The sequence below is a fragment of the Boleophthalmus pectinirostris genome, unplaced genomic scaffold (genome assembly GCF_026225935.1).
Source record: "Boleophthalmus pectinirostris isolate CB_2022bp ecotype Guang Dong unplaced genomic scaffold, ASM2622593v1 HiC_scaffold_17, whole genome shotgun sequence".
NCBI lineage: Eukaryota > Metazoa > Chordata > Actinopteri > Gobiiformes > Gobiidae > Boleophthalmus > Boleophthalmus pectinirostris.
Genome location: NW_026571115.1, coordinates 26629820 through 26657689, shown reverse-complemented (window position 1 = coordinate 26657689; position 27870 = coordinate 26629820). Strand labels below are relative to the sequence as shown.

Genomic DNA, 27870 nt, shown 5'->3' with positions numbered 1-27870 from the left:
CGGTTCCGTAGCATGGATGTATTTTTGCTCGTGGTTCATACAAAAGATGCAGAGGACCAGATATAAAAGCAAAGAAGCGTTAAATCTGATCCCAGATACATTCTCGGGGATTTTTCTATTAATTTAAAATATTTGGGTTAATGAAATCTCCACTTTGACGATCCTTAGAGCTAAACCGCGCAATTCTCTTTGTTTTATAGATAGACATGGATTGTTCTTAAAGTTATAACGAGCGTATACAAACATTTTGGCTACGTACAGTTGGGAAAAACGTGTTGAAATGGTATTAATCGTGTTTTGTGCAGTGGAAAAACGCGTGCCATGATCGGTGTGCGGTGTAGCTGTGCGGTTACCCATGGAAACCGGAGACGCCTAATCAGATTTAGTTAGCGTTAGCTCCGCTTAGCATCGCCTCACAAATCTTGCACAGCTTTTGGAGATTTTAGTTGAAAATGGTAAGATGCCTTTCAGCTTACTTTATTAATTTTTACCACATGATAGGATTTAAACTGAGGAAAATGTCGCTAACGTGATTATTTCGCTCGTAGGCAAACAAAGCCAAAGGAAAGTTGTCAAGTAAGTTGTTGTTTTTTTTTCTCGGAGATTTTCACAATTTCATTTTTAAAGGTTCACTACGTAACTTTTCTGTCATCAGTTTTTGTCTATGCAGATGTCATTGCTGTGCTCGGAATTAGGGCTACATAATTTTTAGAAGAAAGTATTAGACTTAGACAAACTTTATGGATTCACAAAAGAAATTATTTGGACATAGCTCAGACAGTATATATTATAATAAAAAAGAGCATAATATAAATAGTAATAATAAATTCAAAATAAGTAGCAAAAATAGCAAGTGGCTGGTGTCAAATAATTGCGATTTAGAATAGATTTGCGACTGAAGAATAGAGAAATTAAGGATAGATTTGCAGTTGAAGTATTAGACTTAGACTTAGACAAACTTTATTGATCCACAAGGGAACTTATTTGAGTACAGTAGCTCAGACATTACAATACTAAATAATAACAAAGAGCTAAAATATAAATGGTAATAATAAATTCTAAATAAGTAGCAAAAAAGAGCAAGAGACAGGTGTTAAATAAGACATAATTATATAAATGTAAATGTACAGTAAAAATAAAATAAAAGATAAGTAATAAAATGTAGGATTGTGTTGCTTACAAGTCCTGTAGCATTAACATCTGAGAAAAGCCTGCAATTTGAACTGATAAACTAATGTTAATTCAACAATTCCCAAAATGAGCAACTAAATATTTGCAGTCTTTCCTTTTTCAAATTGCAATTTAGATTTAACTGTGATGTGTTGTGCTGCTCTGCTCGGAATGTTCCACAGTATAGCATTACTGGCAATACAAACTTATCTATCTCTATGTGGGTGAGGTAAAGACAATGCCATTTTTATCACCTCTAAATGAATAAAGATAGATTTAATACACTACTGAGGGACATTACAAGCAAAGCAATGACATATTTCTGCGTGGATAAAAGCTGGTAACATATACATATAACAAATACATTTACTAATACTTTGTTCTACACTTAGGTTTATTTGACGAGGATGATTTGCTTGATTTACTGGATGATAAAAGTAAGTGAACTCATGCAGAGATTCATTTCCATTTATTTACTATGGGTTAACACACTTTTGTACTTGATTTCACAAGAACAACCAGCCAAAATGAACTCAAATCGCAGTTTACCCACAAATCGGTGAGTGGTATTTGAAAGAATTTATAATATTATGACTAGAATCATACAGTAAATGCTAACTGAGCAATTTGTGTGTTTTTTCCAGATCGTCTGCTGCTGATAACATATTTAGTGTGCTCGCAGGGGAGGTAAAGGAGGACGGTGTGGACAGTGAGGTATGTGGGCAGAAGAAGTGTGAAGAAATACATAAACTACATAAACTTTATATTATTAGAGGTGCTAATTATTATGAAAATAGAATTGTAGTCATGATTTCTATGTATCAAAACTGAAATCATGATTATTTGGAATCATTATATGTGATGTCCAAAGTCCAGAGGAAGAATTAGAGGTTGTGTTCATGCTGAATTTGATATCATAATTTCAGATGAAGAGTAAAGGCCTATACATCTTAATGGGAGATATACAGTTTTTGAAAGATATATTCAAACTTATGATCCCCAAATGTTGAACCGTATTATTTGTTAGGAATTGCTTCCACAGACTTGTCATATTATGTTAATCCTACGGCTTGATGACAACTGTTTCTGTGGTTGAAAGCACAACTTTCTGAATCTAGTGTGAAAAAATAATTTGAGTTTTGTTTATCTCTACACACAAAGAAGATTTGAACTTTATGCAAGTTTTTGTTTCATGTGGATAGGCCCAGTAATGATATGGCCACTGAGGCTAACATTATACTTTGCAATTAAATATCCAAAATGTAAATTCACAAATGTTCAAACTTATCATTTGTATTAGTCAGGAATTCACTGTATTACAACAAAAATCTGCATTGTAACAGTATTAATGTGTGTCAAATATTTATTGGCCTATACAATGTTAAGATGTGAATGTTAATAAACCAAATATTTAGTAATGCAATCTATTAAATTACGTGCATCCCTAATCTTCATATGCTTTGTCAATCATAGAACTCAGATGTTTCCGAAGCAGATCCTAATGAAATCCTGAAAAACATGAAGGTAACACTTAAAGACTTAAAACTTTAAAAATATGTATTAAAAATGTGTATTGATAAATATATTGTGTCTTCACTGTACAGGACATCGATGACATGGAGGCTGATCTGTTTGTGCTAAAGAAAAAGCCAAGTTCTGCTCCAGTAAAGTCCTCTGGTAAAGACGGACCAAAGAAGAGTGCCACTACACTAGAAAACACTGACAAACCAGGAGGAGAAGGTAACTGAGTACAAGAGGATCCTACAAGTCTGTCACAATAATTACTATATCAGCTTATGACTTTTTATGACTTACTGTACCTGATTTTTATTGACTTAAAATGTGAAAAACAGAACTAATTCATTTTAAGTGGTTTGCAGTGGTCCAAAGTTATTCCTGACTTACTTTGTGCATTCTGGTCATCCTAATTATTCACCTCAATGAGTTTAAAAGCATTTTTCTCACCTCTTGTTGACTAGAGTGGAGTTTTGCGTTGCGGTAAAGCTAACAACAACTAGCATGCTTACACACACTTCCTGATTACGGGACTCTAAAACACTTAATAACACTAACTAGATGCAGTGGACTTATTTTGATCTCAATAGTTGCTTATACAATATAACTGTACTGGGGCAAGACACATTTTGCTCAAATACTTGGTAAAAAAAAAATGGTACAGGTCCTTTAACATTTGTGTAAATATGCTCAAATTGACCAAAAATGTATAAAATGTAATATATACAATTTCTTGACAGAACCTAGGGCTTTAGGGCTTAACATTTATTGCAAGTACTTTTATATGCACTCATTATAGCCATTCCATAAAATTGTATCCAAGCTGGTTTCACATTTTTGCAGATCTAGTTCATTTAATAGAAGTGTCTTAAAGGGATCTTCAATATAAGCCTATCTTCTTATTATATTTTCTGTAGAATTGTATTTTTTATTGTGACTGTTACTATTAGCTTGTAATTACTTGGTTTTAAGTTTTAGTTTTCAAAGAATTTAAAAGATTTTTTTTTTCTACACACAGATAAATCCTCCACTGATAAGAAAAAGCCAAACTCTGCACCATCTTCTGGGAGGAACTACAAAAATTTCACATTTTCTGGTAAGCACACATAAACATTTTGAGAGTAAAAATGTGATTGTCCACTGGTCACTTTGCTCTCTTTTCTACCTGATGCTCCAATTCAGATAATGATGATGAAGGGCAAATGGAGCCAGAAGGTATTTTTTAGTACTCTTCAAATAGTTAGTCATAGGTATTAGGAGGTCACGTATATATTGTCTATCCATGGGTTTCAGAATGATGAAAACTTGGGTCCGTTGCCAAAATTGAAAACAAAATTGCCTCTCTTATGAATGGTAAAAAGCCCTTATAATGATGCGTATAACAGGAGGTTGAAACTCAAGATACAGAAATCACTCACCCCAGTAAGAGTAGTAAAGGTTACATGTCATTTTTTATTTGTTACATAAACTAAAAATACCAGTTGCCTATATCTTTTAATTTACATCCAAATATGTACAATGTTTGGTAAGGATTGCATATCTAATAATTTCTATGGCTGCAGATGGAGAAGACCAGCTTGACGATTTACTTCCTGAAGAAACCAAGCCCAAACCCAAGGCTGTGGAAAAGTCTGTGCCATCCTCTCCCATCTCGCCAATCCTCAAAAGTAAACTGCATTAACTTCTTTCTTACTAAGTAATAATAAGAAAATTATTAGAAAAGTATTAACGTTTGATTCATTGTTTCAGATAAGGCTCAAGCTCCAACCAAGAAGCGCTCTGACCTCACGTTTGACGACAACGATGATCTCATGGACACTCTGGGGTTTGACAGTGATCAAAGTACGGCCAAGAAAAAAGACGCTAAGCTGAGGGAGAACAAGGAAATGTAGGCCCTAGTTTATTCTCTCTGTTATAATCATTTTTTGACAAGTGATTCAATTGTTGTTTGATTCATGTTTTCAACTCTGGCTTTAGTGCACATTTTAAACACATTCAGAAAAATGAGAGAGGACTTAAATCTGACACTATAAAACGAAAAACAAGAATCCCATCTATTTCGGAGCAGGTTTTTGGATCTCTAAACTACAGGGTTAGCAAGTTTTTCTTCACTATTTTTATATAGTGATGATATTATATATAATATAGAGATGCAACTAACAATTAATTTTATAGTCAATAGTCAGTGTTAACTTTCTTTCGATTATTTGCCAAGTCAAATATTATTTCTATGGGGCTTTGGATTAAGATGTTAAGATGTTATGGATGTTAAGAATGTGTCTAGATAAAATGTAGAGATAGAAAATATTTACAAATTAAGTAAATAATAAGTAAATAAATATAAAAAATTATGCTCTCTTCATAATAAAATGTGTTGGTCCAGAAAATAATTATCAAAATAGTTAATAATTATTTTAGTAAACTAGTCACTCAATACGGTATTTTCATGATATACATCCCACGGTACGATATTTATTGCGATATTTTGTAGACGCTAACAAAATTTAGAAATGCAACTTTTTCCTTTTAAAATGCCTTGACAAGGCAAGTCATAAACCAAACAATTAAGACTTAAATGTGCTTTAAAATGATGATTATTATTTGTATTACTTTTCATGTAGTCTGCACTGTAATGGAGCAAAGGATCATGGTAGATGTAGTTCACTCAGTTTTTTTTAGCTATTGCTGCACCGAAACAATTAATTTAAGCAAAGAGACTTGTAATTCGATATATTGTGTTGGCCCAGGGTATTATTGTGAGACTTTTCAAGATACGATATCACGATATTTTAGTTATTGTTACATCCCTACTAGTCACTATTATTCCAATTTTTCTTTGCTGCGCTGCCTAAATAATTGACATTGTTATTTCGATTTGATTGCTATTATTAGTGTAACCCTAAATCTTACTGCTGTGTTTGGAGTTCACAAATAATGATTAATGAATGCTTAAAATTTTCCTTTCAATTCGGTGTTTTAGGATTTCATAGTGGATTTCTGTGACCTCTCTTGCTGAATGCGCTAGTGTCTGGATGTATATTTAAATACATGCCTTGCTTCCTCAGGTCTGACCAACCCCAAAGAGCTCGCACCAAACTGGACGACATCCTGCAGAGCTTGACTTCACCTCACCTCCTCGAACGTCCCCCTACAGGTGAAAAGAAGGAACACCAACAGGACAAAACATCTACTCTCAAAGGTAATACACAAGAAAAAAGCTGTATGTTAAATGTAACTAAAGCTAATTGTTGCTTAATCGTAATTATCAGAGAAACAAGACGAAGACCTGACTTTTGGATCGTATCAGCCCACGCTTGTGTCCACGCCTGAGGGCCGCCAATCCCGCAGGCAGTCAGTCAGGTAATTGAAGTTTTATTACGTCAAAACCACTTATATTACTTAAAAATAGGACGGTGTAATCCCTCATCTGTGATTCAACATCGAGAAGGTTTCAATAGTGATCTTCTGTACACTTTTTTTGCGATCAAGATGTTTCGGCTGAACAGGAATAATTTAAAATCCGCACACTGTTTTAAAGCTCCCAACGTGAAATTTATTGGCACAACGTTTCGCACCGATAAATGAAACCCATTCCGAAACGTTGTGCCAATAAATTTCACGTTGGGAGATTTAAAACAGTGTGCGGATTTTTATTTATTCCTGTTCATCTGATCTTGTTGGTCCTGCACTTGCCCTTGGCTGATGTGCGCACATTCTTTCTTCTTCAAGATGTTTCGGCTCCCACCCAGAAGCCATTTCAAAATAGGGTTTCACAATTAATTGCAAATACCATGGTAGAATTTCATGTACACACAACAATATCTTATCTTTTTGGAGGACAAAAAAACTGCAAAACCTTTTTTTTCAGACCACTACAAACATGTTTTGAAATGCATGTGATTCTTGACTTTGTTTATCTGCTCATATTGAAACTGTCAAATATTAATGCTACTTGGTGTATTAAAAAATTCACTCTGAACCTTATTTAAAGCTGAATTACCCAACATTTTTGAGGAAATGCAGCAGAAATTTGTGAAAAACACGCAATTCCCATTCTACCATGCTTCATTTTTCTTAAATATCAGTTCTAAAGCTGTGCTAGTGGCCTAAAAAATCATGCTTTTGAATACCAGTAATGTACCCAAGAGTGTGTGAGAGATAAAAATTTGATATTTAAATCTGTTTTACTACTTCCTCCTTTCATGGGTTGAAAATCAGGCACAGCTTTAAAAACCTCAGCCTCACATCTAATCACAGTTACCGTACTTATCCAAATTATTATATGGTTATGTTTCTTTTAACAGGTTTTCTACCGAAGACGTCTCTACTTTAGACAAGAAATCCAAGCCCTCCACCCCGACCAGGCAGCGAGCTTCAGACTGGCTCGGCCTCAAAGCGAACGGTGACCACATACAAGACCGCAGTGACCAGAGAACAGAGCCCGAAAAGGAGTCTCCCAACCTCCCCGCGGCGGCTCCATCAGAGAGGAAAGCGCCCCTATCTGGCCCCGCCTCAGCTCCCGTCAAATCTGCGGTGGAAACCCAATCACCATCTGATAATGAAGTTGTGAAAGCGGCCAAAGCGGAGGTCCCCGTGAGCCAGAAGGAAAATGAGGACGAGGATGACTGGCTGTCTGGAGCGCTGAGCAGGAAGAGGGCGCTATCTGGGTCCAGGCAAGGATCCAGAACGCAAATCATAACGCAGGAGGATAAAATGGAAGTTACAAAGAAGGCAGATGTGGATTTAAATATAAGGTAACTGTTAATCCTGACCAGGCCTTACAATAACACATTTTTAAGTGTGATATATTGCTTAAGAAAATATAGACAATAAATGATAATATTGGAGCTATGCAACTGATACAGAAACCCTAAAGCAAGATTATCCCAAAAATAGTTTGAAATAATTTACTGAATGGTAAGAAGCCGATATATTGTTATTTTTGTTATAATTATTGTGACAGGCCGAAAGAAAATGTATATAAAAACATCAATAGCTATTAGTGTTGTCAAAAAGAACTGATTGGTACTTAATGTGGGTAGTTACCTTATTGTATTTTTCTGAGTTGTTTTCAGACATTATGCTTTTACTTCTACTTGAATCATATTACAGTGCAACAGTACTCTTCAGTAAAAGTTTTAATTCCTTGAGTTTTAAATGTTCTGTGAGGAAGTCTACAAGTGACAAAAGCTTTATGTTGACAATGTGACATGATTTGAACAATCCTTCAGATTTAGTGTTTCATGATTTCGTTTTTCAAATTTTTGTGTCGATCATATTTAATGTTTTGTCCTTACAATTACATCAACTTAAAATTATAAATCAGATGTTACACACAGACAGTTACTTGTGTAGTTTCCCCTAATATGTTTTTCTCTTTCTTGAGCAGTTTCTTGCACTACTGCTTTATGCTTTTACTTAAAGGTGCACTGTGTAACTTTTTGGTTGGGGGTCCATCACCTTCTGGTTTCTATGCATATGTCATTGCTCCGCTTCAGGTGTACCACAGTAGGACATTAAACAACTCTAATTTACATTTAGTGATTTTATAGCTCAAAAATGCTTTCTGACTGTGAGTGGGGTCACCTCTCCACAGATCTGACCAGCAACTTGGCCTGGTTTGGTCTTCATTGTGAGAAAAAGGTTTAATGCCATACTGTCAAACACTTCAGACACAGCAATAACATCACCATGGAGAAAAGCAGACTTACACAGTGCACCTTTAAGTAACACGAATGCTACTGCTGCTCTTAAAGAAACTACTGTAATTTTGTGTTCAGTTACATTATGTGTTCAATTACACTATAGATCATTGTGGTATTGAAATCAGTTTCTGAATCTGTTCTGTATTCTTCTTTTACAGTAAACAAGTGACTTCACACACTCCCAGGATGAGAGAAGACTCTGCTTTATCTGTCAGGTGCAACAGAAGCTGCTATTAGCATACTCAAAGTGACAAAACACAGGGTTTGATGTTGGCTTTTATTATCATCTTATACTTTCATGTTTTTACTGTAGAAACTCTCCCAGCGAACCAGGCCCTGTGGCACACTCTACTCCAATTAAAGACGACACAACAAAGCACGGTACGTCTACGAATACTGTTTATTACATTGACAACATCATACTATATTACTATTATTATGTGGACTTGTTATTACTGAGTTTCAGATGATGTCACAATTTAATATTTAAAGGTTCTGTATTACGAAAAATTGACTGATGTTTAAGCCATGTTTTACCTCCTCAAAAACATACCTGGAGTTGTGTTTTGTTTCATTCACACATGTTTGAGTAATTCTTTATTAGTCCTTTCAATATTGAGTATTAAATGTGCTGTATCTGATTTTTACTGACTTAAAAACATGAGAAACAGAGCTGGTTAAAGGTTGTATGGAGGATTTTTTTTTTGTTTCAAATTGTCAATGAAAGTTTAAAATACCATTACAGAGACGCAGCACCCTTGTAATTATGATGACCAAAAAAAAAAAGAATGAAAATCTATCAACTGTGGATGTAGTGATGCCAGATAAACATCAGCCAATAGATAACGAGGCTACCGCATTTTCTATTGGCTGTTAGGTTGTCTATCAAACTCCCTAGTGTAACTGACTCGCCAGCGTGCGGGGATTATGTGGTTTATGCAGCGGTTCTTAGAGCCTTTTTCAAACTGTAGCTTCCTCGCATTTCGCACAAAGTTTGTTGCGATGGCGGATGAGAATCCACGACCAGTTCGCTGCAAAAGAAAGTCCGTTTTTGAGGTCGCTGAAAGAAGAAGAGAAGGGGAAAAGGAGCTAAGACAAACTGAGGTGATTCTTGGAGATTCCTTCTAGAGATGGGGCGACTGAAGCAGACAAAGGGTCTAAAAACTGATGCATCTGTCGCTAAATTACTTCTAGACAGGTCACTTCAACAGTAATTCTGAACACGCACTGGCTGTAAACAAGAGTGATTTCTAGAGTAAGGAGGCGGGAGGAGGTGTTTCTTCTGAGGGAGCTGTGGAGGAGGAAGGTGGTGTCACGCATGCACAAGGACTGGCGCTGTATTTCTCTTCCTTAAAAAAATCCTCCATACAACCTTTATACTTAAAAGTTATTCCTCACTTACCTTATGCATTCTGAAGCATTCTAATTACTCACCAAGATGAGTTTATAAGGACTTTTCAGAACTTTCAGAGGTTTAGAGCGGAGTTTTGCCAGAACACTAATACTACTGGCATGCTAACAGTGCATTTCCTGATTATCGGACAGTACAAAGCGCTTATTTTGACCTCAAGAGCTGCTTATTAGAGATGCGCGGGTAGATGACGGGTGGCGGTTTAATTACTCAAATAAAAAACTCAGAACTTGGAAGAGACCGAGCGGAGGGTGAGCCGGTGCGGTCTTGAAAATTGGTCAAAAATCATGAGTGCAAATGGATAGAGGACAGAAATAAGTTTTGTGATGCGGTTATGGATGAAAAAATAGTTGATCTGCTCACCTCTACTGCTTATACAGAATATCTACACGAGCAAGACAAACTGGAAAATAGGAAAAAATCAGTACATGGCCTTTAAGCTTTCTTCTTGACATGTTCTGTAATGTGCCGTAATATACTACATAGTTCACTTACACGTCTTTGTATAGTTATTTTACGAGCGAATACTACAAATATATTCAGTTTAAATATCTCATGAGCCTGTGAGAACTGATGGCCTATTTTTTCAGTCTCAGTCACTAGAAATAGCCAGTCTGCGTCAGATTCAATTCATCCTCTTTAATTACTATGCAATCGGGTCTAGACCAACCGTGCCACTGCATAACCCAACACCGCCAAATCCTGCCTGGTGGAATTACCATAATAATTCTGACATGTTTTTGTAGTTGTAAAATCACCTTGTGCTTTTGACTTCAGGGGACAAGACAATTAAAGAACTCCAAACCGCACCAGCTCCTGTCCAACCACAGGTACTGTACAGAGAAGCTTTTTGTATGGTGTTTACTTTATTTTATAGTTTTAATAATTGTGGATTTTGTTACAGATCACACTCTCAGCTGACAATCTGCAGATGCTACTACAACAACAGGTTACAATTTCACTCTCCAACTTCTCAATAAGTACACAACACATTGGTTGACATAAACCTTTACTACTGTAGAGTATTTGGTTCATAATGTGGAAAATATAGTCATAAAAATGGCACTGAATGACCTTCACTGGCAACTCACAGGGAAGGTGCACTATTACACCATCAATGTCCATCTGTATATTACACCAACTGACTATTATTATTATTATTTTATTTATTTAAAACAAGGACAGTGCACAGAAAGCATTAATCTCCGAGAGAAAAGATGTTCTGTGCCAGATTTAGCTACAAGCTCCTTTCCATCTGCAGTCCTACAAAATACATAAAAAAAAAAAAAACTTTTAAACTTTAAAATGTACTTTAAACCAACTCTAACAACAACATATCACAGTGTCTCCTTAATATAACTACTATCCAGTTCATCATTGAACATTTAAAACAATCCAAATTAATTCATTCTAATTTCCATAAATACAAGATTTCAGATTCATCTTTATCTTCTAAAAATGTCATTGTTATCAATATCTTCTAAAATGTAGGTTTATCAAATTTATCAGTATTATTATCCTCTAAAATACAATTCAACTATTTTTTCCATGGAGCCACATGAGAAACAGAAAATATTGTGGAGGGCAGGGCCAAAATGCGTAACTCATTTTTGCATAATATTAATTGAGTAAAAGTAGCTATATAAGATAAAAAGCATTGTTTTGTTTCTCTCACAAGCGGCTAAGACTGGTAAGAGTCTATGTTATGACGAAGCAAAGAAAAAGTGAGGTTGTCTTAAAAAACACCTCTAAAATAAAAGCAATGCAGCTTTAGTCCATGCATGGGATAAAATTATAAAATGTTTTATTTTGTAATTCCAAATGAGCTTAAACAGAGTCAACCAAAGAGTCAACCAAGTCAAACAGTCAACAATCAATCAAATCAAGTCAACAATCAAATCAAAGGGTCAACAAAGTCAACCAAAGGTCAGAGTCAACCAAAAGGCCTGTATGTGGCCCAGGAGCTGTACAATGCAGAGGTCTGATCAAGACAGATGTCATAAGTCAAACACAATACATTTACGCCTACACAATACATCTATAGTACAGTCAGTCAGAATGTTTAAATGTTTGAAGAAGCCTAGTGTTGACACGCCTGCTGCTCATTGTATGGCACCGTGGCACCCTCTGCTTTGTAATAGCTCAAGTGGGAGAAAGTTCACAAAGTCAAAATCCAGTTCCTGCATAACTTTTGTGGTGGAGGCTTCTTAGCACTATGCCCTTTTATTGAGAGTTTATTAAAGAGTGCTCCACAGTATATTATTCAATTTATCTATCACCCTGGAGACAAGACAATGGTCAAATCTATGGAAAGGCGACACCCTTGAGAATCCTCAAATCTTGTGATAGCTTTGGTCAGGACTACCTTAGCTGGAAGACTTTATGTATGCATGTTTTGGCACATTTCTTTAGTAATATTACAATAACATTATATTTTCATTTTCTTCTGCATGATACTGATCAGATAATGAGTGTTTCCTGTTTGCAGATGACGCAGCCTCCTCTTTTGAGCCTGGGCGGTCACGTGTCCGCAGGTGCACAGCCCTTTGCGGATCCTCAGTCCTGGCAGGCCCGCGTGGTTCAGCTGGAGGGACAGGTCAGCCCTCGTCTCTGCAGGACACGCAGGGGTGACTCCGGACCTGTCACGCTCACATCTGAACTATGTTGTGCAGGTGAAGACTCTGCAGATGGAGCGGGACCAGAGCCAACTGTTACTGGAGAATCTTCAGCTCAGACATAAACAGGATATGGAGCTGATGGAGAATGCACACAAGTGAGATGTCGAAAATAGCATAATCGTTTTAGGATGTAACAGTATCAGACATTTTGCTATATCAAGTTTCATTTTACTGTTATAGGCTTGTACTGAATCTAAAGACTGGCTTATTAGTTTTTGCAGTAGTAAGGCAGGTAATAATGTGATGGTAATAATTTAGATAACATCACATATTTTATAATTATAATTCTATGCTCCATGATACCATAATTTATTTAAGGTCAGGGTCAGAAAGTTATAAACTCACTGAACTTTAATGTCTTTTTAAAGGGTCTATGTTACTCAGTTGGATAAAATCTATGTTATCATGTTGTTCCCTCATCCAAAACATACCCAGAGTTGTGTTTTGTGTCATTCGTACACGTTTAACACAGAAACCCTGCATATTTAGGCTGAGTTCTTCTCTCAAACTGAAAGGTACATCTCTGGTATTAGTCTCGTTGAAACTTTTTCAGTCCTCTGTCTTTTTGTGTCAATCTCAGCTGAACAAAGCTGTTCAGCTGTCCCAAGGTGGAACAGAGCATTTTGAGCTCTGGAGATGTAGACAACCAAATAATGCAGGGTTGCTCAGACATGTGTGAATGAAATAAGACAAAACTCCAGATATGTTTTTGATTAGGTAAAAGCATTCTGACATGGCTAAAAGCTCACATGAGTCCATTTTACATGACAAGACATTATAGGCATTACAATTCAAACCATAATATCATAGAGATCCCTTTTAGGGTTTATTGCAAACTGATTTTAGTAGTAGGATCTGGCAGCCCAAAATGAGGATGGAGCTCATTCTGCTTTTTGATTGGATAATCGACATGAGAACCACAACAACAAACATAAGCATATAACATAACACAAGCATAGCCAACTTTTACATCACTTAAAACATATATTTGTGAATAAATCTGTTCTACTCTCTTTCTGAGGTAATTTTGAAATATAAAAAATCCTATCCTTAATCATATCCTATTTTTAACATGCCAACTTTAAAGAGCCCATATTATGCTATTTTCTGATCTACGTCATCATGTTGTTTCCTCGTCAAAAACAGACCTGGAGATGTGTTTTGTCTCATTCACACATGTTTAACACACAAATCCTGCAAATTAAAGCAGTGTTCTTCTCTCAGACTGAAAACACTCCATCTTGTGATGTCCTGTGGCAATACAAGAAGTGTTTTAAAAATACACCTTCACTAGAATCATTTGGATAATTTCAACCCTGGTATTGCAAATTTTTACTGAACTAAAAGGTGAAAGTTAGCTGTTATCTTGAAAACTACCCCTACATGACATCACAAGGTGGAACATAGCAGTTTTAGCTTTGGAGATGTAGACAGACTGATAATAAAGGGTTACTCAAACATGTGTGAATGAAACAAAACACAACTCTGGGTATGATTTTGATGCGGTAACAACATTCTATCATGGCTTAAATCTCAAAAGAGTCAATTTTGCGTAACATAGGACGTTTAACTAAATCATTCAACAATTCCCTCTGTGCATTCTTACATTCTGTCAGTAGCACATCTCACTGGTGTCATTTACAGGGCCCGTGTGAAGATGCTGGAAGAGTCTGCAGCTCAGAGAGAGACTAGACTGAGGCAGGAGTGCGAGGACCTGATGGAGAGACTGGCCGCGCTGACACGCTCCACCGAGCAGGAGCGCTCCGAGCTGCAGGCACAGTACCAGCGCAAACTGTCCCAGGCGCAGCAAGAGAGAGACCGCGAGGTGGAGAGGCTCAGAGAACTGCAGAGGTGAATGAAACTGCCCACCCTAGCCAGTGTTGCCAAGTCTGCTCTTTTATAGCAACTTTGGGCTTCTTGTTTCAGAAAGTTGTTTATAGATTTTGACAGTTGTAGGTTGCATTTTAAATCATGTAGAGTGGGTTAGTACGAACATTTTAAGACCAAAATGACAAGGCTCACTGCAGCAGTTACAGAGAGAATGGAAGCCTGATGACAGCTGATTAACATTTTAGGCCTTTTTTGATGCTACGTGATACAAATTTTTAAAAATCCGCATAGCAGCATCACAGAACTAACCCAGTTTTGTAGGGCTCTTATCTCTTGCTTTGTTTTTGTTTTTTGTTATTGTCAAAGGCCTTGGTTGCTTGTTGCTCTCTAACAATCTGGCACCCCTGCCCCTAGCCTATTCTACTGTAAATCTGGGGCACATGACAGTATGAGGTTTAATATTAAACGTGTATTCATTATATGCATATTTTGTGCTTTTTTTTTTCAAACAGGAAATCAATCCTAGAAATGAAAAAGGACCACGAGGATCAGATTCATCGCCTGAAGAAATTAAAGGATGAAGAGATTGACGCAGTGACGAGCGCGACTTCTCAGACCAGGTGGGAAAGTAGGATACAGTAAATGTTGTAGTAGTTTTAGTAGTTCAGTTTAGTAGTTCAGTTGAAAATAAAAAGAAAATGTATATTGAAAGTTCTTTTATTCATTTTTAATAAGACAATACAATATTTTATCAAATCAGTACATATAGTCATTGTCATAAATTATCGCCCAGACCTAACTTTCTTATTCTCTAGGTTTTATTTGGCCACTATTTCTTTTAGGAGTATAAAGATTTATATATACATCTGTACATTTACATACAAATACAAAGATTCATAGCTGTTTTCTTTATAACAATTTGTTTGAGGTCCTATATTTTCCAAAAATGAGCTTTGAGCCATGTTACCTCCTCAAAAACATAACTGGACCTGTGTTTTGTTTCATTCACACGTGTTTGATTAACCCTTTATTATTAATTAGTCTGTCTACATCTCCAAAACTCAAAATGCTCTGTTCCACCTTATGATGTCATGAAGCAGAGTTAGGGACTTGCAAGTCGTGACTTGGACTCGAGTCAGACTTGAGTCACTATTTTTAGGACTTGAGACTTGACTTGATAAAATGGACTAAGACTTGGAACTTGACTCGGACTTGAAGCCTGTGACTTGAGAAGACTTGAGAAGCACTTTTAAATCTGAATTTGTTCTATTCTGACTGTAATGATTCACACTAAGATCTTGTCAAGAGATTTAAAAAGAAAAAAAATGCTTTTCTGCAACTCTTATATAACCTATAAATACTCATATATAAATATACTGTGATTTTTTAAAGTACAATTTAGTTTAAAATTCATATAAATTGCATAAATCTAAGCTATATGTGGTACTTTGGTTTAAAGACTTGAAATGACTTGAAGCTCAAAGCAGACAACTTGGACTTGACTTGGATTTATGGGCCAGTGACTCGAGAATTGACTTGAACTTGCCTGTATTTGATTTGGGACTTGACTCAGACTTGAGGTCAAAGACTCGAGACTTACTTGAGACTTGTAAAACGATGACTTGGTCCCACCTCTTTCATGAAGCGTTTTCACGTTATCAGCTACCTCTTACCTTTAGTTTTGTAAAGATTGGCTGAAATCATCCAGATGACTCTAGTCAAGGTGTACAGAGTTTAAAAACACAGTGGAGCACTTCCTGTATTACTATTATTACAAGACATTACAAGGTGGAACAGAGTGTTTTTTGTTTGAGAGAAGAAGTCAACCTAAATATGCAAGAGTTGTGTGTTAAACATTTGTGAATGAAACAAAACACAACTTCAGGTATAGTATATGTGACAAATAAACCGAATTAAAACACAGATCAGAAAATAGCGTAACATGGGCCCTTTAATGTATGTCCAATGTCCATCCAGCACCTGTTCAGTGGTTTGAATTCCCCGTGTGTTCGTGTTCTCGGCCCTGCAGGTCCCTGAGTGTGGTGATCGAGCAGATGGAGCAGTTCTCGTCTCGTCTGGGGGAGCTCTCGTGTCGAGTGGAGAGCTCTCATGAGAACACGGCTCAGGGGCTGGAGCAGGGGGCACGGCACAGGGACGAGCAGCTAAGAAGTACGAAACACACACACACACATACAAGGTGTTTAAATAGGTCAGGTCAAATATCTTGCATTTGGGTTAAATTATGGCTGCAGTGTTACTCTTGGAATCAAACTAGTGATATTGCATGACTTCTACTGCAAAAAGAGCCAGACTTTATAAACAGACATTGGGTTCATACATGGTGTGGTATGCGCGTGTGTATTTGAAAAGGAATTCATTAATGGTGCACTATATGATGTTTCTAGTGGAGAGTGCGCTTGTCCCCCGCTTGTCTCCATGGAGATGCTTTTGCTTTGCCTCGAATGCTCTACTACAGTGTGACATTCAAGTTATCTACGTTATCTACTCTAACAACTCTTGACATAAACAAAATCACTGGATTCATTGGCCCAGATGACGGCGGTGCAATTCCAGCTCCCACAGACGATTCAGTCAGAGTCATTGTATCTTTGGGCAAGACATTTAAAGAGCCATTAAAGACCCTAACAAAGTTTTACTCTGCCCCTAAAAAATAAAAAAAATCCTCCAGAGAGGGCGATGCCTGAGGGGTTGGGGGGAGCAGGTGTGGGGCAGTGCTCAGCGAGTTGAGGAGCGGGTGTGGGGCGGGCTCTGGAGCGATGACTGACAGCCGACTGACAGACACAACAATCCAACACGTCGTAGACCGATGCGCTCCAGACTTTGAAACAGAGCAGAGATTTGTGCTCAGATCACGCCGTTTCCCTTTTCTCCAGACACGGCGGGACATTACAGATGGGGGTGGGGCTGAGAGGGGCTCCTCACGTACCGCCTGTAGACCGCCAACGGCTGTGCTCATCACGTAATAACCTGTATCTGACTCACTGGCCGTTAGTCCAGCCCGAAAATTCAAATGCACTGGCCGTAGTTGATCCTAAAGAGGCCGTTAACAGACACGACTTTTGACCTAAAAGTCGAATTTAACAAGTGTGCACTAAAATGCCAAAACAAGGCCAGGGATAGGTATACATTTTTATTTTAGCCCCATTTACACAGATAATCAGTAGAAAAAAGTGATTCTGGTGTTTAGTGGTCCTTTAACTCCTAGGAATGTAACAATAACCAAAATATCATGAAGTTCTCACTAGAATATCGTGGACCATCACAATATATTGAATCACAAGTCTCTTTGCTTAAATTAAGAGATATGGTGCAACAATAGCTAAAAAAAAGACAGAACGAACTACATAGACCATGATCCTTTGCTCCATTTCAGTGTAGACTACAAGAAGAAACAACAGTTCTAAGCACTTTTAAGTCTTAGTTCTTTGGATTAAGTCTTGTCAAGGCATTTTAAGAGGAAAAAGTAGCACATACACAGTTTTCCATAAAATTTTGCAATACATCCCTAATTGTGAGCCTCCCCACCATATCATAAGCTTTCCCACGATATCGCAATAAATATCGTACTGTGAGGTTCATACTGTGATGATATCGTATCGTGAGACTTGGATATCGTTACACCCCTATTAACTTCCCTTGCCTCCACTGTCTGTGTATACCGGTGTATGAATGTGTATGTGTGTGTGAATGTTTCCTTGATGTAAAACTCTTTGAATCCCTGGATGGTGGAAAAGCGCTATATATAAAATTGTGATCATTTATCATTATCTCCATGGAGTCAAGCAGGTTAGGTGTGTGGCCTGGTGAACCCTCTCGCAGTAAGAATACAAATCTTCAAGGTCTTTTAGAAGTAATAAAAATACCAGTAATTCAATAGGAAATGGAAGATACAGTGGAACATTTCAGGCAAAGCAATTTTGGACCAAACTCTAGAAAAGTTATAAAGTCAAACTGTTTAATTATATGCTTGAATCATTTCTCAACTTACCCCTTTTGATGTTTGTATTTTTTGTTTCTGGCATAAGATGAATCATCCACTAAATCAAACGTTGGCAATTCAACACTTTTACCATTATCGTTGTTTTGCTATTGGGCAAAACACCAAAATTCTCCTTTACGAATGTGGAAGTGCGATTGAAGAAGTGTAGTTTACATCATCTGAAACCCAGCTGTACAACTTCAACGCATCCAATGTTTTTTTCTTTGAACCAGTTTTTTTTTGTAGTTCTGCAGGACCGCCTGGCTCAGCAGCAGAAAGCCATGTCTGAGGAGAAGGCTTACCTCAAAGAAATCATTTCCAGGATGGACACTCAGATCAGTGAACAGCAGAGGCAGCTCGAGAAGGTCAGAGGGGAAAAAAAAAAAATGGATTCAAGACTGCAAGCTATTTTTAGAAACCACCAGAACTAGCTGCCTGCATAGACACCAGATGCCAACTTAGAGAGGGATGAGAGGTTTTCATGTATTTCTAATTATGACTTGAGTTGGTGGAATAGTACCTCTGGAGAATATTTATCCTAGTTTTACATCCGTTAAGTGGCAGTTTATGGAAAAAGACTGAGACGAAAGTGCAACATACAGGAAGTAGTGCTGAGTTCTAAATTGAAATACCTCTATCTATGTCATCAACACTGAAAATTACGTCCAAAATGTAGGGACAGTTTATTTTTCCAGAAGTTTAAACCTTCATTTAACAAAATCAAAGCGTTTAACGTTTATATTTTATTAGTCTAATCATACTTTGTGTAATTTAGACAAGCTGTTTGGCCCTTGAGACAGAAGACCTATTGTGCATAAACCTGATATATAGTTATAATCTGTCTATTATGTTAGAATTTAGACCTTTTAAATTGTAATATTTGTCTAAAATTACCTAATAAAAGAAACAAGTTTGTGCCATTAAGTTAACAATGATGCCAAATCCTATAAAGATAACGATAAAGAAAAGAAAATTAGAGATGTACAGGACAGTGCGGGTGTGCTGGTGGCAGTGACATCTTAAAAACAACTCACACTAAATACAAGTTTGAGAGGGGAAACGAGAAGGGGAAACAAAATCCATGTATTATTTGTTCATTTGTTTTTCAAAATAAAACCAAAAATTAGAAAAAGAAAAAACAACTATTTTCTTCATTATTTGTGTCAAAAACCAAAATGAAAAAAATAGATAATGATTCGTTTTTTCAGTTTTCGATTTTGTGTTTAAATGAATAATGTAAAAAATGGATAATGGCCTTTTCCAGTTTACATGACTTAACGGACTTGCTGGACTTTTGCGCTGCATACAGACTGAACCAGGACTAACCCAGGACTAAAACAGGACTAAACTAGGACTAAAACAGGACAAAAACAGTACTAAAACAGGACTAAAATAGGACTGAACCAGGTCTCAGTCCCGGTCTCGGTCTCAGTCCCGGTCTCAGTCCCGGTCTGGTCCCAGTCTCAGTTCTGGTCTGTTTCCAGTTTCAGTCCTAAAGCAGGACTGAACCAGGAGGGTTGGGACGGGCCTAGAGGTGCTCCCGCGCTGTCAGGTGATCCAGACTCAGACCGGTACTCAGAACGAGACCAGAACCGGACCAGACCGGGACTGAGACCAGGACTGAGACCAGGACTGAGACTGTTTTAGTCCTGGTAGACCTGGTTCAATCCTGGTTCAGTCTCGGTTCAGTCCGGCATCACAGTTTAAGTCACGGAAACAGGAAATGGCCGTTATCCCTTTTTTCCATTATTCTGAACTGAAAAAATTTGTCGTTATCTGTTTTTTTCATTGTGATTTTGGAGACAAATAATGAAGAAAATTGTTGTTTTTTCATTTTCTTATTTTTGGTTTTATTTTGAAAAATGAATGAACGAATGACACACGGATTAAACAACTATAACATGGTTAAAAGTTCTAAAAAGGTCAGTTTTAACATTATGGTTTATAAAAGTTACGTAATTGCCTGTACATACAGTATGTCACATCTGCTGCACACGTCCACCAGGAAGTAAGTTTATAAACTTTATGCTCAAACTATGGAAAACTAGGTCAAATCTGTAGCAAAATTGAAATATATTTATGTAAACAAAATTTTATTGAAATGTGCAGTCTAACCTGTCACATTCAGTTTAAAGCTGTTTTTTGACGGTTATTGTCAATAGGAGCGCTGGAGAGTGACATCGGAGCAGGCAAAAGCCGAGTCGACACAAAGGGCCCTTGAAGATGAGCGGCGTTCCCTCAGCATGCAGATGAACATGGAGAGAGAGGAGCTGGAGAGAGCCAAGGTGGGTACTTTGAAGATATCTTTATTTAAATCCAGTCTGTGCACTAGTTTTTCCAGTTTTTCTTGACTATTTTTGTCTGTACTGTTTTTTGTGTACTATTTTGGTGTTACAGTTTTTTATTATTTTTACATGTTTTTTTAAACTCTAGTTTCTAACTAACTAAAACTAATTGTATCCTTTTATTATTTTTGGTTTTACTGTTTTCAACTTTCATTTTTTTTCCTTAATTTGTTTTTTGCTTTAGATTTTTGTTTCTTTTTTTTAAAGATAAAAAATAACTTACTATTCAGATTGTCTCTATTATTATTTATATCTATACTATTAACTAGAATTGTCTTCAAGTTGTGTTTTTCTTCTGTATCCGTGTAGATTCTCTTGTTGATCAATAATGTATGTCTAAGTCTTAGGTTGCTTTCACACCTGTCCCAGTTTAGTCTTGATGTAGGCTTGGTTTAGTCCTGTTCTAGTCCTGTTCTAGTGCTGGTTTAGTCCTTTTCTGGTCTTGCTTTGGCTCTGTTCTAGTCTTGGTTTAGTCTTGGTTTAGTCTTAGTTTAGTCCTGGTTTAGGCCTGTTCTAGTCCTGGTATAGTCCTATTCTAGTCCTGATTTAGTCCTGGTTTAGTCCTGTTCTAGACTTGGTTTGGCCCTGTTCTAGTCTTAGTTTAGTCCTGTTCTAGTCCTGGTTTAATCCTTGTTCTAGTCCTGGGGTAGTGCTATTCTAGTCTAGGTTTGGCCCTGTTCTAGTCTTAGTTTAGTCCTGCTCTAGTCCTGGGGTAGGCCTGTTCTAGTCCTAGTTTAGTCCTATTCTAGTCTTGGTTTAGTCCTGTTCTAGGCCTGTTCTAGGCCTGGTTTGGTCCTGTTCTAGTTTTAGTTTGGCCCTGTTCTAGTCCTGGTTTAACCCCAATCTTGAAGTGCTGTGTTTTCCTGAATATAAACACATCCAAAGTCTCTTCTTCCTGCTGCGTGAGATTTTCCTCTGTTCTTTTGGCGTGTCAGAGTGCGCTGCTGGAGGAGCAGAAGTCGGTGATGCAGCACTGTGCCGAGGAGCGGAGGAGACTGGCAGCAGAGTGGGCCAGTTTCCACGCTCAGGAGAAGCAGAGACATGACAGGGCCCAGAGGGAAGTGAGCAGTCTGCTGGAGAGGAGGGAGGGCTCCATCATCAGTATGGCACAGGTACACTGCACACACAACTTACCGGGAATCCAAATACACTCCACATAGAAGTTACTGTGAATACAAACACTAAATAAAGCAGGAGTCTCCAACCTTTTTCCTCCGGTGAGCTACTTTTACCAAACAAACATGCCAGAGAGCTACTTGTTTTAGTGTTTGCAAGAAATTTTGTTCATTTAAGCCCCATGGCAGCCTTAGATGGAGTATAATTAGACGCCTATAAACCACAAACCATCCTCCATTTATTTATTTAGTTAGGCATCAAAATTAAACATTTACAGTGGCAATTACCGTATTTTCCGGGCTATTAGGCGCTCTGGTTTATAAGACGCACTGTCATTAAATGGTCTATTTTCAAACTTTTTTCACAAATAAACCGCACCGGACTTTAAACGAAACACAACAGTTTGATCAGTCATGAGTCAGTCGGACTTTGTTTGGCGCGTTCACTGTGACTCTGGGCTTTGTTCAGTTGTGGCGTGTAGGGAGGGTGCTGTCTGGGACCGCTGGATTGTCGGCGTGTTCGCAGTGACTCAGTTGTGGCTCAGAGTGGCACATTGCACTCGCTTTTTCGGTTCGTTCCTCCGTTCTGTTCCTCGTCCGCATGGAGGGATGAGTGTGGCTGTGGGTGTGTTTCGCTGCACAGTCGCTGTCTGCTCCGTGTGTGTTTGCGTGTGCTGCAAGTGCTGCGGCTTTGTAGTTTACTGAAGTCGTGCTGGGACACCCGAATGGATTCGTGTGTAGGGCGCTCTGGATTGTGGGGGGCGCGGTCGTTTTTTGATGGGGTTAGAGGCTTAAGAGCGCGTCTAATAGCCCGGAAAATACGGTAATACAGTTTTAGTTATTCAGTACAGTATATATAATTCAGAAATCCCTTGGTGAGCTACTTGGAAGGGGATGGAGAGCTACTGGTATCTCCCGAGCTACAGGTTGGAGACCCCTGAAATATAGGATCGAAACGGTGACATTTTGAATCATACACTTTTAATTAAGGCTAGAGATCTATTTTAATTATGAGATTTTTGTAGGTTTTAATTTTTAGACATATACACAGGTCCGTCGACAGATTTGGCGGCCCAGTTCAAGAAGCCTCACATGGGCCCCCCTCTAATATAAATTAATTCTGGGTCCTCTAAGGGCGCTTTCACACTGCTAGTTTGATTATTTGGTCCGCACCAGGCAATAAAGTTCTTATTATGTAGCATACAGACTTCTTTCACACCAGCAACCAAACCAAAATTGGTCCGATAGACCTATATCCCAGGCTCCTGCGTACAACAGGTTCGACTGCATGTGGCTCGGGGATCTCCCGCGTGCCAGATCTCCGTCCGAACTGGGGGGGTGTCCGCTTGATTTAGGGCGGATCCAAGTGCGATTGATGCTTTCACACCATAAAAATGAACTGAACTAAGAGCTTTTGGTTCAAATAGAACATTTGGTGAGCACCAACTGTTGTTGGTGTGAAAGCACCTAAGACCCTGGGGCTCGTGACAACAGACCGCTTTGCCCTTTGTTGTACATTTTACAGTTTTGTACTTTTCTGCAGGTGATAAAGTTTACAGTTGTCTTTTTTTTTTTTTGTACAATACTTTATTACACATTCTTCACGGTTGTAATACTAGTTGCAGTATACATATATTACAAGTACAAAAGTACACTTTTTTTTTTACTTTCTTCAGGTGATGCATTCTTACAGGTTTTGCATTTTTACATGTTTCTATAGTTTTACATGTTTCACTTGTAGTATTTGCAGTAAATGAGTAAATTGTGTACCATCTGCATCTCTAATGATACAATCGACTCTACTGCATACTTTTATACAAGACTACTGCATACTTTTATAGGTTTGATGAAGTAATTAAGTACTACCATCACAATAAAATCTCTCTACCTACATTTATGTTTTTCACAATAAAAGCACTCTGAAACAGCAATTTGGCCTTTTTATTTGCTATAAAAGCTTTCTAAAACAACAAATTGGGGGTTTAATAATAAAAGCCCTATAAACCAATCACCATTTTGGGTTTTGTAAAACAACAAATTTGGGTTTTCACAATAAAAGCACTATAAAAAACAAATTAGGGAGTTTCATAGTTTTTCTTAGTTTTGTTTGCTTCATCACTTTCACACGTTTTACAATCTGAGCTGATTTATGCAGTCTTTTACCAAGTCTTTTTTAAACCTCATGCAGTCAGGATTCACTTGCAATAGCTTCAATTTCTAGTTTTTGGCCTTAACTAATAAGTACTTTAAATATGTGCTTATAAAATTAAACAACTTATCACTTTTGTCTTATCTCACGACTTTGGATTGACCAATTTGCCGTGGCTCAAAATGTTCATTTGCTTTGTAGGAGCAAGCTGACCTGAAGCTCCGCACCGCTGAGCTAAAACAAAAGGAGCTCGCCGTGGCCCAGGAGAGAGAGAATCTGGACAGACTGAGAGAGGAGCTGGAGAGAGAGAAGGAACGGATTAGCACCACAGCTCTGAGACTCAAGACAAGAGCCCAGGAGGTGGAAGCTTTCAGCAAGGTACAGACACATCCTTACTAATACTGTGTGTATGAAGATATTGCAGCACACATTTTTGCGACAAATACTGTACTTTTATGCCCCTATGACAGTTTTGGCTTTAACATATTTGAAAGAAAATATTCTGTAGCACTATAAAGCAGAATTAACAAGCTCTGGACATGAGAAATAAAAGAAATTATTGAAAGGAACCACACAAATCTAACTTATTTCAAGCACTTTAAATGTAAATGCATTTTATCGTCTTTTATTATTATCTTTTCAAACATAAATGTGATTAAGTATTACTGATAAAAAACAGTGTTCTCATGACCTGAAGCATCATGGATTACAATAACGATTAAAGTTAGACATTTTATTGACATGACACGTCTCTTCTCGTCTCTTCACCGTTATAATTTTATGTCTGTTGTGTTTTTGTAAAGCTGGCTGCTGACAAATTTGAAGAAGGGGAGCAGGCGCTGCACCAAGCCAAAGTGGTGGAGGCCGAGCACGAGGCGAGACTGCGAAATATCCACTCTCAAACAGAGAAACTGAGACAACAGGAACAGAGGATCCTCCAGGTGTGTTCTGTTACTGTACTGTGCTTTTCAATGGATAAAGTACTTTCATTTAATTAAAACAAGAGGATAAAATAAATGACTCCTGTATCACACACTGAAACTTTGCTTTACTTTTAGTTATTGGCTAAAAGTTGAATTCACTGATCCAACTGATTATCGTAAGGGGAGAATTGTGATTACATGAACCTGTTATGTAACATGGAATGAGTTTTAAGATAGTTTGTGTTTTTCTGCATGGTTAACATGAAATTCCCTAATACTTAGACTTGTGTACTTTTACCATCCACTACTGTGATTCAGTTTCTGCCTGGTAAATATTTAAAGTATTAATATTTCAGGAAAGAATGTACCTAACCAATTTACAAAAGGAGCAGCCAAGACCAGCCATCCCCACCTACCCCTCCATGCCTCCAGTTCTCGCTCCAGTGCCACCAGGTGATTTGTCTCTTACAGTTTTCATAAATATTGTTCCTTCAGTGTGCACTATAAAAAGATCTGGCACTGCTTTTCATTGTAGACTTAATGCCAGTAGTGCCAAGCTCAAAACTGGCACCAACCTTAAATATTTTGCCAAACACATTTGCCAACTCCCAGTCAATGGCGCTACAGGCGAGTTTGGCTCTGTGGAAGTACACTGCTGAAAAAGTATGTCACTTACACACAAAGCTAAGATTTACCACTTTTATGTAAATATTAAAGTATAAACATGTGTGCAACTTTTCTGCTTTTGACAGGATCGTGAATACCTTGAAGATGAGAAGGCTTTTCTAGAGAATTTGAAGAAGAAATCGTACAATTCAAACTTAACAGATTGATAGTTGTTTTTATTTTTAAATTGTTTTTGTAAGTCATGTTTAAACTTTTGTACAAAAAAATAAAGTGTTATTTATGATTCTTTATGGCTAAATTGCTTTTGTAGACTCCTTAGAAAGCACAAGTCTTGCAACGTATGCAGCAACTTATTGTAGCTCTACCAGTCTAGATGCTACTACTCAGTATTTAGCTGAAAAATTCTCTTGTGCATCAATAACATTTCAATTCCACTCCGATTTGCTGGCAAAGTCTTGTCTCGGATTTCTGAAAAAGAAAGGAAATCAGCTTTTATACATGTTGCTGTAAATGATAAATTAACTATCCAAATCTATATACATAGTTGCCTCAGGTTACCATATCTCCACACATTCATGTTCAGACAGGGATAACTTGTATCATCACTGGCTCTAAATTAAGATATTTTAGAGTGAAAATTACCTGATACGTCCTTTTTCCACTTTGTAGTTCTCACAGCACCTGGGGAGGAAAATACAACAGTTCACCACTCCGCGGTTTCAGTATTTAGTAGAAACACATGATTAATTCATTTCGAAAAAGGTCTCAGAAAAGCTTTTCCATCGTCAGTTATCGCATCAGACGGCACTTCCTATGTAGCAGTTTTCATCACAGATAAAACCAAAATCATAAAAGAGCTTAAATATTAGACAAACCTTTCCCATAACGCCTCAGTGGTGTCCAAGTGGAGCATCACCACGTTTCAGCAGCCAGTTCTTGACCTGCAATAAGTGTATATTATTAGAATTTGATCTGATCTGAAGCTGATTTAGGAACGTAAAATACACAGCAATTCAGTTACCACAAAGATCTCTACACTGTTCTTCAGACAGGGATAACAAAACTCATCATATGCGCTTAAAATGAAAAACAAACCTATAATAAATATTCTCAGTAAAATTAAATATACCTGAGGGTCAAACTCCAGCCTTCAAGTTGAGAATATCTCCAAGCATCCATTACCTGCAAATAGAAGATATATTTTTAGATGAAAGTTCAGTAAAGTCACATTTTCTCCAACCATTACTCTGCAGCACGTGTTAGAGGGGTTAGCAGGCGGCTATGCTACCAGAGAAACTTGCAACCTACACCGAGCTACAAAATCAAAACAACGCAACATCGTGACATTTTAAACCCTAATCTTACCTGGTCACGGAGGTTTGAATGAATCCATCTGTGGACAAATACAGATTTGGAACATAGAGAAGATTTCTCTCAGGACCCGCGTGATTCCTCCTCCTGAAGAGTGGCAAGTGGAAGTGTAAATCTCGCGAGAGGAGTTTTAACTGCGCGAGACGTCACATGCCACGTGGTTTTGTGACGCTACTCAGAAAGCTTTATAAAGTTTTTTCTTTATTTATAAGATTTATTTATAGGTTATTTATTTATTTATTTGTTATTTTATTTTTTTGTTATTATTAGTAGTAGTATTAATAATAGTATTTTATTTATTTTTATTTCGTTTTGTTTATAGGTTATTTATTTATAATTTTATAGATATTCTATTTAGTTTTTAGTAAGTATCATTATTATTGTATTATTAAAATTTTAGCTTTTTAAAAAATATGATTTATGTATACGTTATTTATTTATTTATATTACATTTTTAGTTAGTATTGTTATTATTAGTATTATTACTATTTTTTCGTTTTGTTTTATTTATAGGTTATTTATTTCTTTATTTATATGTTTATTTCTTTATCTTTATTTAGTTTTTCAGTTATTATTATTATTATATTTAGTTTAGTTATTATATATTATTATATTCTTTCATTTATTTTAGTATTTTATTTTTTTGCTTTATTTATAGGTTACTATTGTATAGGTTATTTCTTTATTTGTAGGTTTTCTTTCTTTATACAGGACAACAGTCTAATTTATTTTGATTAAGAATCATTATGCACATTTTATTAAGTGGAAATATGCTGTGATTAGTGGTGTAAGTGTACTTTATATGCATGATTAAGAGAATGGGTTTGAAGTTGAGGTTATAAATGGATCCTGCACAATTTAAATGGCCAAGTTAGTTTTCTTGTTGAGATGAGCTGAAAGAAAGAAAGTGGGGATCACTGACGTGTGTTTCCTCTGTTGTCTCTCTTGATAGTGACAGACGGAGAGGCTTGTCCTTCCTCTTTCCGTCACTGGGGGGCGACAGTGAACTGGATGAGCCGCTCCTCTCGCTG

At 37.2% G+C, this 27870-nt stretch overlaps 1 protein-coding gene, 1 long non-coding RNA gene and 2 other non-coding genes across 4 annotated transcripts; 1 reads left to right on the top strand and 3 right to left on the bottom strand.

The window, feature by feature from the left end:
- LOC110160680 (fas-binding factor 1 homolog) lies at positions 1 to 25753 on the top strand. The gene is made up of 30 exons (XM_020925360.2): positions 1 to 455; positions 549 to 576; positions 1563 to 1607; positions 1684 to 1729; positions 1815 to 1884; positions 2644 to 2694; positions 2775 to 2910; positions 3704 to 3781; positions 4248 to 4352; positions 4435 to 4573; positions 5751 to 5884; positions 5955 to 6045; positions 6990 to 7439; positions 8549 to 8605; positions 8704 to 8771; positions 10579 to 10631; positions 10706 to 10750; positions 12290 to 12397; positions 12474 to 12574; positions 14124 to 14330; positions 14822 to 14929; positions 16339 to 16478; positions 18556 to 18674; positions 20472 to 20594; positions 21590 to 21766; positions 24120 to 24296; positions 24722 to 24859; positions 25198 to 25294; positions 25377 to 25504; positions 25594 to 25753. Exons 1-30 carry the CDS (start codon positions 453 to 455, stop codon positions 25672 to 25674), a joined length of 3303 nt encoding a protein of 1100 aa, XP_020781019.2. The 5' UTR covers positions 1 to 452; the 3' UTR covers positions 25675 to 25753.
- On the bottom strand, positions 25663 to 26960 carry LOC110160477 (uncharacterized). The gene is made up of 5 exons (XR_002318774.2): positions 26834 to 26960; positions 26598 to 26650; positions 26344 to 26409; positions 26111 to 26149; positions 25663 to 25936 (listed from the first exon to the last, which is right to left on the bottom strand). It is a non-coding gene; the product is annotated as an uncharacterized LOC110160477 (long non-coding RNA).
- On the bottom strand, positions 26011 to 26082 carry LOC129408784 (small nucleolar RNA R38). Its single transcript, XR_008632107.1, has one exon. It is a non-coding gene; the product is annotated as a small nucleolar RNA R38 (small nucleolar RNA).
- Positions 26232 to 26304, bottom strand: LOC129408785 (small nucleolar RNA SNORD49). The gene has a single exon (XR_008632108.1). It is a non-coding gene; the product is annotated as a small nucleolar RNA SNORD49 (small nucleolar RNA).
- Positions 26961 to 27870: the final 910 nt, after the last annotated feature.